We start from the raw sequence: 12,242 nt of genomic DNA on the forward strand, positions 1-12,242 counted from the left end.
CTCACCGAAACCAAGGTGCAAGGGGAATGTTTCTATTTTTTTTATTTTTTTATTTGTAATGCCACTCAATTGGTTTAAAGAAAATTACTTAAAAAGCAGCAGAAAAAAACAACCATGCCGCCGGTGGGATCCGAACCCACGACCTCCGAAAATCGCGTCCGGTGCTGTACCAACTGAGCTACGGCGACGGCTGTCTAATCTGCTGCTTTCGGGGTATTTATGTTTATTGTGTGTAAGCGAACCTTGAGAGTGTTCACCAGCGCCATCCTCGTCCATAGCGGTGGACGTAACACGCGGTATTACAGGACATTGAGCAAGGCGCTTTCTATTGCGGAAAAAAAAAACGTACAGCCAATTAAATTCAGTAGAGCGTCCAAATGAAGTAAGACATGACGACAAATTAAGACAAAGACTTGTCTCTGACACCTGTTCTGTATAATTTGTTGTCCATATGCCCGTTTTTATTCGCGATGGTTCGCTATTTCGGGGTGTGTGAATAGGGACAATTTAATGTAGGTTAAAGCTTCCAAAAATCCTGACTGAATTTTTTTAATCTTGTTTGAGAGTACTACAAGTTCGGCAGTTGTACAGCTTTTGTAACTGGCACTAAATTATATTTAATAAACAGCTCTTAGGTGTGAAAGGAGGCTGGTACATTTTCAAACTAACATTTTCAACTAAAATAAGGTATTTTAAATTAACATCATGATATTTCGTGGTAATATCCTTCGGTGGCGGTAAAAGGCCCCAATTACTTCAGACAGCTTAGTGGGAACAGCATCTACTATGTTCGTGTCCCAGGACATATTTTCTTGTCAAACAACACCTAGAGTCTTAAAGTTAGCTTCAAATTCGACCAGTATTTAGTTTTAAGATTGGATTACTCAGTATAATGGTCTTATTGTTGCTTCAGGATAAGCCTGCTTTTGGTTTCGCCGTATTTGTTTCTAAAACGTTTTTAGGAGTCCTTTTATTAAACCTTTTCAACGTGATGTTTCTTTTCTGAACGAACCCATTGCCCCTTTTGCCGGTTGCAGATATGCTCATATCATCGATATAAATGGTATATTTAATGTTGGAGTTTGTATTTAAAACGTCATTTATATTCATATTGTGCATAACGGGGCCCAAAATGCTTCCTTGAGGTACGCCGCAAGCCACCGGCAGTGAATCAGAAAGGGAGGAATATATAGTGATCATTTGGCTACGATGCTGTAAATATAACCTGATAAGAGAAGCTGTATTTACTCGAAAGACACAGAGCTCAATTTTCTGAATCAGAAGCGTGGGATATACATGTTTGAATGCCTTCGAAATATTTACAGATGTTCCCAGTACTAGCTTTCCCTATCTTATTGCAGCCAGGGGAAGTTCCTTTTGCGCCAGCAAAGCAAGTTCTGTTCCAAATACTTTGCGGGAACAGAATTATGACTGAGTTATCAGTTTATATACGTTTGTTTTAATTTCATACATATACTCAAAATGTCCTTTTCAAAAAATTTTGATATTGCAAAGGGTATGGCTATGTGGCGATAATTCATATTACTTAATCTCATTTCTTGTGAAGTGCGGTAATTAGAGCAACCTGCATTTCGGGAGGGAGACCTGCCTGCCTTAGACAGAAGTCATGAATGCAGGCAGCTTGTGATTCGCGATTTCACACATACTTAATTGGCTCTATCTGCATTACGTTAATATTCTCAGCGGTACTCTTTCTGGGACTTATAGTGTAACTTTTTTGTTCTTTATTTTCAGGTTTCAGAACATTAGTCTCGTTAATGATTACATGCAAAAACCTGAAAAAAAATCATTAACGGCACTGCTTTATCAGCAATGGCAATGAAATACTTATTGAGAGCATTAGCGAGCTTTTTTCCTGTCAGCTCAGTGTGGTCCATTGTGTGGTTATTGATTTTTTTTTTCGTGTGAAATATGTTTCAAGATAGAACATAGCAAGTTCAACAGGCCTTCAGAATACCCACCAGCTGAGCTAAACACGTTTGCAAAGCAACCACTTTTCGCCTTTTTAGGGTCTTTATCTTGATGATTACGACACTTTTTAAATTCGCGAAAAATTGTTCGACGTCTTTGTAAGAAATGAACGGCTTATATATAATTTATTCTTTTTTCCATCTAAGAAACCGCTGCAATTTTTGCTCGGTGGTGACGACACAACAAACTGCGAACATCGCATGTTGGTGCTCACCGTAACTCGGTCGTCGCACACAGCCGTGACAACTTGCACGGTCTGTCGTTCAGGGTTACTGCAAACTACTTCCTAATTAGGTTATACATTTTCCTATCAGACGCGCTGTATGTGAGAAAGAGAGGCTGTTGCTCTGATTTGAAAACACTCATAATGACATGAAATTTGCTTTAAAGTCAGGGAGTGCTTATGGCTTATTGCGCTAACGACACGCTTCGACACAAAATATGTGACCGAGCTGAGCCTCGTCGAAGGCGGGCCCAGTATCTGCCACGCATTTAGCCGCCACTTGCCGCGCTTGCGCTTCGTCTGTCTGTCTGTTGTTGCCAGGAAGAAAGAAAAGGAAAGTGCACAGGCCTGCCCGCTGGCTCAAGACGAGCCACAATCGCTACCACGTGCAGATAGTAGGAGAGTTGAAAGATGGGATAGAAAGACAGGATAGTACCGACGCGCTAAAGACAAGGCCGATCCCGGAGGTAGTGCAATACCGGGCCAACCGGTGGCGGGAGTGAAGCATCCTTCAAACTCTCCGCCACATTTCCAAAAATAAGTCCAATTAGACCCGTAACAGATACTCTACGGCGTCCGGACTTCGGCGGAGCACGTCAGACTCTTGCAGTAAAGTTTGCTATTATGGGCTAGTTGCTGCATTTTTCAAATGCAGAGCAAAGCAACATTTAAAACCGTGTACGAGAGAACGACTTTCACACGCGGTCCTTGTTCTTCTCTCGTTTATATTTTTCTCTACCGCTTTTTTATTCTATGTCTGACAGAATCCTGTAGTTTATAGTCATGCGTAGTGGCGGGTCAGACCTTGCATACAGTGTGATTATTTGTATTAGTGATGCGCGTCTCAGCAGTGTAAGCCAGCGCTATCCTGTGGAAGCATTGTACAATCATGCAGCATCAGGATCCAGAGTTCCATACATCAATTCCTTACCAACGCTGTCCGTTCAAGCAGTTGATTACCTAGTCTATAGCGTGTCGCTTGCTCAGGGTGATCACGTGGCTACTCGCCGCGCAGTTTAAAAGAGGTCTTCATATGGCTGGATTGGGAATTGATGGCAATAAGTAATAGAGAGAATCTCAGCAACCTCCGATTTGCTGATGACATTGGCCTGGCACATAGCTCAGGTGAAGAAATGCAGAGCATGAACGACGGTCTAAACACTGCTACGAGAACTGCGTGTCTAGAAATGATTACGAAGAAAACCAAAGTAACGCTGAACGGTCTGGGAAGGGAACGGCAGTTAACAATCGTAAGTAAACTATCGGAATTGGTAAGAGAACGCTGTTGTGATCGTCCTACAAGCAACGTGAGCGAGAGCACGCGGGACCCGTGACCTGGCAACAAAGCCATCATCCTTGCGATGATGCGGTCTTTGTATTTGTCCTGCAGTGGAAGTAAATAGGTTGGTTCGACTAATGATACTCATTAGGCGACACTAGTTAATCATAAACATATTGCTGCAGCTGTGTTTCCGTGCGATCGACAAATGAGCAGTCTAGAAGGGTTATGTCTGAATGCAAGTACATTTATTGGGACCACCCTTGCCTCGCACGACCTGAGCGCAAGACAACTGCGTCATTCGGAGGCGCTCGCTCTATACTCGCTGTGCCGACTGTGCGTTATGCACTGCTTATGTTGTATGCTGGAACACATTCTACTCAAGAAAGTTCTGGGCGTTTCTAGCACTCTCCAAACTCTAAGCGAGAACATTAAGTTGGGCGGTACTGGCCTACCGTTTAACCAAACATGTTGAATACAAAGCTTGGGCATGAGTCTGTTGTTAGTGGCTATTTATTAATATAATTACAATGGAAGGAAAAGATGTTGCCAGCCGCGGCATCTGCCATCGAAACCTGAAGCACCTAAACTGCGACTAGCGGGAATAAAAGGACAGGGAGAGGGTAGGGAGATGGAAAGAAAAGGGGGAGCGATAGTAAGAAAGGATAGTGGTAGGGGGTAATATTCACTATGTACAAATACAGAATATGGAAATAAATGCGGATTGCTGCGCCGTGCATAATAGGAATATTCGATGCCATGAGTCTGTAGTGATTTCTTTTTTCGCAGGAGGACCAGCTGTGTGATATCGAGGCGGACCGGGCCACCCCCAACTGCCCTCAAGCGGCTTCTTCAATTCCTCAAGTTCAAGCAGCCCGGCCAGGTCACCTCATCTTGCTAAATGCTTCCCCAGACATACACACATTGTGCGCCGGTTCTGTAGTGTCCCCTGGGCAAGCTAGGCTTGAGTTGGCGGACAACACGATGGCAGCCCCAGCGGGGACAGAGGGGGGGGGGGGGGGGGGGTGAGCGTCAGCTTCGCGATGCGCGTGCAAACTTCTCGCTCGGCGCCCTGGGCAAGATGGGAGGAGCACAGATCGTGTTTTCCGCCCGAGCCACTCAAGTCGGACAAGGAACACGGCTCGCCATAAGGCGCGTGGGACACGTAGTTCCGAGAAGCCGGGCAAGGACGTCGGGCGCATCCGACGCAGCTGGGCCACCGTGCTACGCAGTGGGCTCACGTGCTCTCGCGCAAGCGGCCCAACGCCCGCGGGACCAGGAGCGAGGCGGCGCGAGGAAGAAATATCTCCGCGTGGCGGCGGGGACGGCTGTGCTTGCGCAGCGGTTTGCACGCGCGCGCACGGGCATTGCGTGCGCGTCGGCAGGCGCAACCTCCGCAGCGGATTCATCCACGAAGGCCTGCACGGCGGCCAGATGGAACTCGGAAAACAAGCGGTTACCCGTTCCAAAACAAGCCTAACAAGCGGTGCGCATCCTTCGCAAGAAACCCGGAGTATAAGCGGGTACTTCAGGCGAAACGATTTGTTCAAAGTGCATTTAACGTTTTTTTTTTTTAAGTAGTTCTTGAACGTGAAACGCACATGCACGTTAGCCGGCACTGAGGTGAAGACCGTCAAAATGATCGGGTACAACCGTACAAGTAGAGCCGTTAGTTTTAGGATTTTTTTATTTTTGAATTTGGGGGATAAAAATTGGACGCAATTTTTTGAGTTCCGTATAGGGATACGAACCGGGTTTTTGCAAAGCATGCCTCCAGAAGCCGGGTTTTCTGGCTTATTTTTGACAGTGAAAATAACAATATCAGCGGTAATTTTATTGCGAGACACTGAACAGTGTATTGTCGTCCGTTACTTCAATCTGGGATATTTTTGAGTACTCATTTGTTGCGAATGTTTCGTCCAGTATATTACTGCCACCACGAGCGACATTTTCACGTCGGTGCTAAGCCTGCCCACCAAACAATCTGTTGTTTGTCTTTTTTTTTTGCCGCACAACTGTCATTTAATTGAACCCCCAAGCGGCACTGGAGCACTACGTCGGTACCGTCGATAGCACTTGACACAATGATGCCAATCATCAAGGCACTACCTGTCGCCAGGCGGCACTCTTTTAACAGGCATTTCTCGAACTTCACGAATAATTAGCGGTGAACGCGGATAGCAAGCTTGCAAGAGGTTTAAAATATTTAAACGTTAACTGAAAACACAACTCTGGATTATGCTCGAGATATTTGCTGGCTCCTGGGCAGTGTGCTCGGGATTTTGCGCTGACTAGCTACATTTTGAAAACGCCTTTCGGGTAGAAACCAGCGTTAACACAGGCTTAAATCGCTCTCTACGAAGCCTCGTCAAGGCGCAAAACCTGGGTAAAATAGAGCTCTGGCCGAAAACGAAGGGCCCTGGGTATAGGACACAAGAGTGCCTCTGTCGTTCAAGCACGCAGGAGCTCACGGATAGCGCTCTAACCACAATCATATGACGCTTTTGTACGTGTCAAAAACTAAAGCATTGAGACGAGATGTGAATCGAGAGAATCGACGAGACACAACTGAAAGAGTAGGTTACTAATGGGCTACCGGCATTTGGCCATTTGAAGGCGCTTGACAGGTGGAAAGCGTCGCTGAAGGTGCATAGCCCCGACCATATTGATTTCGACCACCGTGCGTGTGGATTCATCCGTGCCTTAACAGCCGAGTGTACGCCCATAAAAATCTATTATGTGACCGTTAGGATAATTCGTGTCTTACCGCGAGCTCTTCCCGCGGAATGGAGTCTGTGTTTGGAAAATCTGGGTCTTGCGGAGGCAGAGACCGAGGCGAGGCGGAACCCGGGCACCGAAACGTCGAAGAAAAATGGTCCTCGCCGGCAGCGGACCGGGCGGGAAAATTTTCTGCTGCCCTTCCAGAGCCACGCGGCATCACTTTTAATTTCCGCTAAGCCGCTGTCTCATCAATTATCGGAACACGTATGTCGTATTTCCGAAATCACCCAATTAGCTTTATCCCCCGGCACATGTACCGCCGCCGGGAAGGGAAACAGCCGATTCGGCCTCGCCCTCATCGCGGCGCGCTTCTTTTTGTGCGCGTAAGAACCCGATGACCTATTAATCGCCCCGACCCAGCCGCGGTCAAGAACAAAATAGGAAAAGGGGGCCAAAGGAAGCGAGCGGGACGAAGCAAGATGACGTACGCCCACGGCCGAGGACGGCGCTGTCTCGTCCGTGTTTCATTAATTCCTGCGGGCCCGTCCGCGAAAGTCGCGTAGCGCCGCTCATCCGGCGCAATTTGGCAAATGCGTTCACCTAGCGTGAAATGTGCTGCCGCTCCAAAATGACCGGGCTCTGTGACGTGCGCGGGGTTTTCACACGGTACCCGCCGCGTTTGGCGCTCGGCGCCTTCTTTTCTCTCCTCCTGCTCTCACCCTCCTCTCTCTCTCTTTGCCTTTTGCTCGCGTACGCCGGCCCCTCTACTCCTATTCCAGTGTGTGCTCAACATCCGTGCCGGGCAGCTTCCTTTTGTCTGCTGGGGGCGCCAAAGCGCGCTGTTCGCGGGACAGGCCGGAAGAAAGACCTGCTGGGCAAACTTTGCGTTGGAGCTCGGATTCCGACGCGTACAGGAGAAGCGGAGAAAGCCGAAATCGTGTGCAGGATGTGCGTAGGGCGCGCGCCCACAAGCACGAATAATTGATTGCGAGCGCGGAAGGACGGCGTGAGCGAGAGGGCGATATGAGAGGAAGCAAAAAATAGTTGCAGCATCGGCCGATGGGAATCTCATAATAAATACAAAATGTGCGTGTGCGCTCATACATTTCACAGTGCTCGGGCCCTATCCTGTGCTCTCCCGCGAGGTGTCCTTTATCCGGGGACAGATTAGGCGGCTGGTTTTTATTTACCGCGTGCACTGAGCTGCATTGCGCGATTCACAGAGGTCGCTGATGATATTCCCTGGCCAGATGCCGAGACGTTAATGGATCAGCAGAAAGTATGGACACATTCTGTACTCGCCGACTGTTGCGCACTGGGTCGCGAGATATGTTTCAGAAGGGGCGCATCTGTAGACAAATATTGCATACAATAGAAGCTGGTAGACCAAAATGCACCTACCTAGTGACGCTTGAGCTCTTATTTCGATTATTTCGACGTACCGGCATGCATGCGGCGAAAACACTGCATTTAGAACACACTGCATTCGGCATGGTTTTGTATATCCACAGTGAAAAGCAGAGCGCAGAAAAGCAAGTGAGAAACACCATCGCTGAATCACAACTAGTATTCACTTCAAACCGCAAAGCTTAAACTGACTGATGGGTAATAAATGGCGCAGTATCCACAGGATTCAGTTATGCCCTTGACTTCCTTTTAGTTGATGTCTTTTTGGCCGGTCCGTGCGGTAACTTGGTTTCAAGTAGGCGTTTCGGAAACACGCATCGGAAACTGTCGTGCTATGGGCTGACAGTTCCTTTTCATAAATAATACGCAGCAAAGAGTAAACGAGCAAGATGAAAGCATCCCACTCCACCCGGAAACGGCGTCCTTGTAACGACAGTGCAACCGTCGGCGTGTTATTGGAAATTGTTGGCTGCCGCTCGCCAGCTAAAAGCAGAAATGCGCCAGTGGCTCCCCGGGGGGGAGTAAGCGTTTGTCGAATGCGCGCTGCTCTTTTGGAGCAGTACTTTTTCTTCGCACTCCGCCACAGTCGGCGCGCACTCTCGGGGGAGGGGGGAGTGGAGTGTCGCCGCTCCTGGAGAGCGTGCTCGATTGCGAGAGCGCACCTGCGCTCCGACAGGAGTCGCATGTGTGACGAATACTTGTTCTCCCGCGAGGGAGTCGCCAAGAATTTTCTTCTCTTTAAACTTTCAGGCCGACGCAACCGGGAGTCAGCAGCTGCCGCTTTTAGACGAGCGTGTTTCCAGGTTACCCGTTATCGTTTCTGTTCCTTTTCATCCGTAGGACGTACGAAAGCTGTGCTTTTCATGTTGCCTTGCGCGGCTCTTGATTAGTGCCGATGGCTGTCTTTATTGCAAGGCGTTATTTAAAGAAACTCGCTTAAAGTGCAAGTATGAGTCGACTATAAAAAAAAAGAGTGAAGAAAACGAGAGTGCAATTCAGTGTATATTTTCCCAAGGCAAACATTAAACTCAATTTCACGAGCAAAATACGTTCGTACGCAGCGGACAAGTATAAGGGGCGTGCTACGTACATTTAACCGCATATCTTAAAGTAATGGTACATTTGCAGAAATTAAAATTGAAGGTTGTTGGCGCCCACCTGGCGCGTTTGTAACATCTTTATTTCTTGATTAGCAAGGCAGGTAGTTGAACACACACGCCTAGTTTCTGCCCGTCGCCCCGGAGAACAAGTGAAAGCGATAGTTGTAACATCTCCTTCCCCCTTTCCGCGCACTCGTTAAGAAAGCTCTCTCCCGGACCCACAAATAAGAGCGCATCTGTACCACATAACTGCACAAAAAGCACCTGCTCGCTACCAGCAGATTCTCATAGTTCAGAAAGTGATCACATGATCCCCAAGTGCTGACGTCATTGTGTGCTAAATTAGAACATACATTCTACTGTCACCGCTCCTAATAATACTGCTACCACGACAACCTCGTATGCTCTGTAAAGCCCCCCCCCCCCCCCCCCCCCCCGGTACGCCTATCTATGTTAATGTCTAATATTCTCATTTTTTTAAGGAGAACTTCAATCAAAGCGTGAATAAAACTTGAGACAGCGCTTTTTTTTTTTTGCCGCGTTTTGTAGTAATGCGTTTCTCATTTTACTTATGTCTGCGCTCTCTCGTTTCTCGCTTGACCGTTTCTCTGTAATATGTACCACTCCCCTCAGTAACGCCCAGTGCGCAATTAGGGTACTTGAAAGAAATAAAATAAGTAGTTTCCTCGTTTGTCTTTCGATAGTCTTTTTTTTTTTTTTTGCTCCGAGTAAGCATGAACGAAAACAAATTCTCCCAGTTTTCTGCTCTGCTTTAAAAAAAAAAAAGGCGCCAAAACGGATATGTTTGCGGTATGAGCGCGTCCTTGTGAGGTCCTGTGTCTGGCGGAGCACATTTACGCCGCTGCCGCCGGGGCCCAAGTTTGACAAGCAGCAGTCGCTATCAGCGCCCGCAATCTCGAGCACGCCGAATCCCGCGCGCTTGGCTCAGTGCGTGAAAAAAAAAATCATCAGAGTAAAGCGGAATGTGTTCCCTTGACATTCTCCAGTATTTGAATCGAAACTAGTAACCTACAGTTCCATAGACTCGAATACTGTTCTTCAATCTGAATTAATTAAATAAGCAGTCAAATGAAAAATAAAATATGCTCCTTGGTCCACTAGATCACAGCCAAAAGCACTACTTCAGTTTTACTAGCTCGAAATGAAGCGGCATATTTGCGATGCCTCGTTCATGTTAAGCGAGACATACTGATTATACAGCCTTCCGGAAGGAGTAACTATAAGCAGCGCGGGCCTGTTTTAAGAACAGCTATCATGGACAGCACAGTGTATATTTTAAGAATTATCCAGGAAGGAACAAAAAAAACCGTGATGTTCATTCTTCCAATGAACAAGAAACTATGTAAAATAAAAACTAGTGCAGTGATTTTTAACCACTTTGCGAACATTTCAATGCACCCCTGCCTAAATCTCCGTATTAAAACAAAATGTATTTTTGATTTTGATGTAAAATCCAAAACAGCATATTTAGGGGACAGAACTTGGCCGCCTTCGGTGCTCCTAATTTCCGCCAAGAACTCTGAATATTTCACACCTTAGCGCCTTAGCACTCCAGTTTTAATGTTTGGATCATGAACTCTTCGAGCTCGGCAAGATTCGTGTTTGGTCGATGCTTCGTCCATCTGAATTATTTATCTTTTAATTCATTTTGACGCATACTAAATGCATCAATTATTGAGTCTGTGGGGTCCTTGTTTATTAGTGTTATGCGTTAATCTGGGCAGTTTATGGCTTAGTTGTATCGCGAACAAAATGCGGATTTTAAGTTGTAAAATAATTATTCTTTGCGTGTTTAGGTTTATGGTCGAATGTAAAAACAGAATATTAAGGGCCATGTGCACTACTAGTCATTCCTATGCATGTTAATTAGCCACACCCATTTTTTCAAATTGCGATGTGCATCCCGACTCTTTGCTGCATAAAAAGTAGTTTTTTTTTCTCTACCACTGTTCATACAGAAGGATTGTTTTCATTTTCCTTCTTATTATTCGCCGGTCATGCAGGAGGCTTTCTATATCGTCTCGGGATCCATCGTTTTTCACCAACGCGCGAAGCTAAGGAATGTTTCCAGCCTCTCCAGGGCTTGCTTTTCTTTACGAGATCGTGACTTCATTAATGCGACAGCATTATATATGCCTCTGTTCAAGGTCACTTGTCCGCAAAATGTGTCGGCAGAAAACGGCACCATGTGCGGTCACGAGTCAACTTCATACCAAGTCACGTGACAACGATGCAATTTGACGTCGTATAAAGTCACGCGAGAGCGATCTAATATGGCGTCATAACAAATCACGTGGCAATTATGTAATGTGACGTCATACCAAGCCACGTGACAAAGAATGTAATGTGATGTCATACCAAGTCACGTGACAAGTAAGCTACGTGCCGGTTTTAAGAACATACCCCAATCCTCATCCCGTAATCCATGAAGGTGTAGATGAAATCCAAGCGATGGCATCACTGGCTGACCTTAATGTGGTGGCAATATTCCTGAATACATTCGCACCAAAACTGTAAGCAACCGTTCGTCGTACAGCGTTGCTGGTGGTGTCATTTCTCTTTGCATATAGCTTACATGTTTCAGTCAAGTTGGAGGCTAGCTTGCGACAGGGGTTCGAACCGATGACATATGCACCTTCAGTTGCATGCTTTAAGACACGGTTGAGGTGTCCACCGAGGTGTCAAGATGTGAGAGCTACTGCACCCTTTCCTTTCCTCAAAAAGCTTTATTCCGGAGCCCTCCACTACGGCACCTCTTTCTTCCTTTTTTCTTTCACTCCCTCCTTTATCCCTTCCCTTACGGCGCGGTTCAAGTGTCCAACGATATATGAGACAGATACTGCGCCATTTCATCCCCCCCCCCCCAAAAAAAAAAACAATTCTAATTCCTCAAAAGACATGCTTTCGCATTCCTTCACGTAAGCAAGTCAAAGTGTCCTCAGAATTTTTGGTTCATGCGCTCTTTACTTTCGTGTAGCGCTTAGGCGAACGAAATTTAATGTCGCCGTTGTAGAACAACCTCGCTTGTGAAAGTAGTTATCTGTCTGCCACACACGTAACGGAAACAGCAGTGCAGGTGGAAAAAGTTGGCATTTGATGAAAATTAGGCAGTTGACGCGCCAAACGCTAAGAGCCGCCTGCCAAATATAGTGGTTTCAAATATTAAAGGTTAAGTGAATTAAAATTAACTCTACCTCATCCTTCTGTGCAGCATTAACACTTGCTAGGCAGAAAGCAGCAGCTGATTGAACAGCGCAGTGCGTATTTTATTGCAGCTCGATCGCATGACAAAAGATAGCACATTCTTGAGCGCGCCCAATGAGAGGTCCACACGACCCTGACGGCTATAACCTCGTACGCAGCCTTCTCTTCGTCAAGGAGGTGGATGCGGACACTTTCAGTTACGGCGTACTAAGGCGTTGTCTCGGGTTACCTCGGATAAAATTATCTGCGGTGCTGTCGCTACAAAAGCTTCGTCCGACATTTCGCACAGTAGCGC

General features: G+C 46.6%; 2 protein-coding genes across 7 annotated transcripts in view; one reads left to right on the top strand and one right to left on the bottom strand.

Annotated features, from left to right (window-relative positions):
• LOC144114112 (prolyl endopeptidase FAP-like) overlaps positions 1-12,242 on the bottom strand; it is a 377,138-nt gene that overhangs the window by 183,309 nt on the left and 181,587 nt on the right. The window lies entirely within an intron of this gene.
• Positions 1-12,242, top strand: part of LOC144114114 (uncharacterized) — a 169,603-nt gene that overhangs the window by 147,019 nt on the left and 10,342 nt on the right. The window contains exon 3 of the mRNA XM_077647616.1: positions 4,284-4,377. Coding sequence (XP_077503742.1) covers positions 4,284-4,377 — 94 coding nt within the window. The remainder of the gene's footprint in view (positions 1-4,283; positions 4,378-12,242) is intronic.

The sequence above is a fragment of the Amblyomma americanum genome, chromosome 1 (genome assembly GCF_052857255.1).
Source record: "Amblyomma americanum isolate KBUSLIRL-KWMA chromosome 1, ASM5285725v1, whole genome shotgun sequence".
In the NCBI taxonomy this organism is placed as follows: domain Eukaryota; kingdom Metazoa; phylum Arthropoda; class Arachnida; order Ixodida; family Ixodidae; genus Amblyomma; species Amblyomma americanum.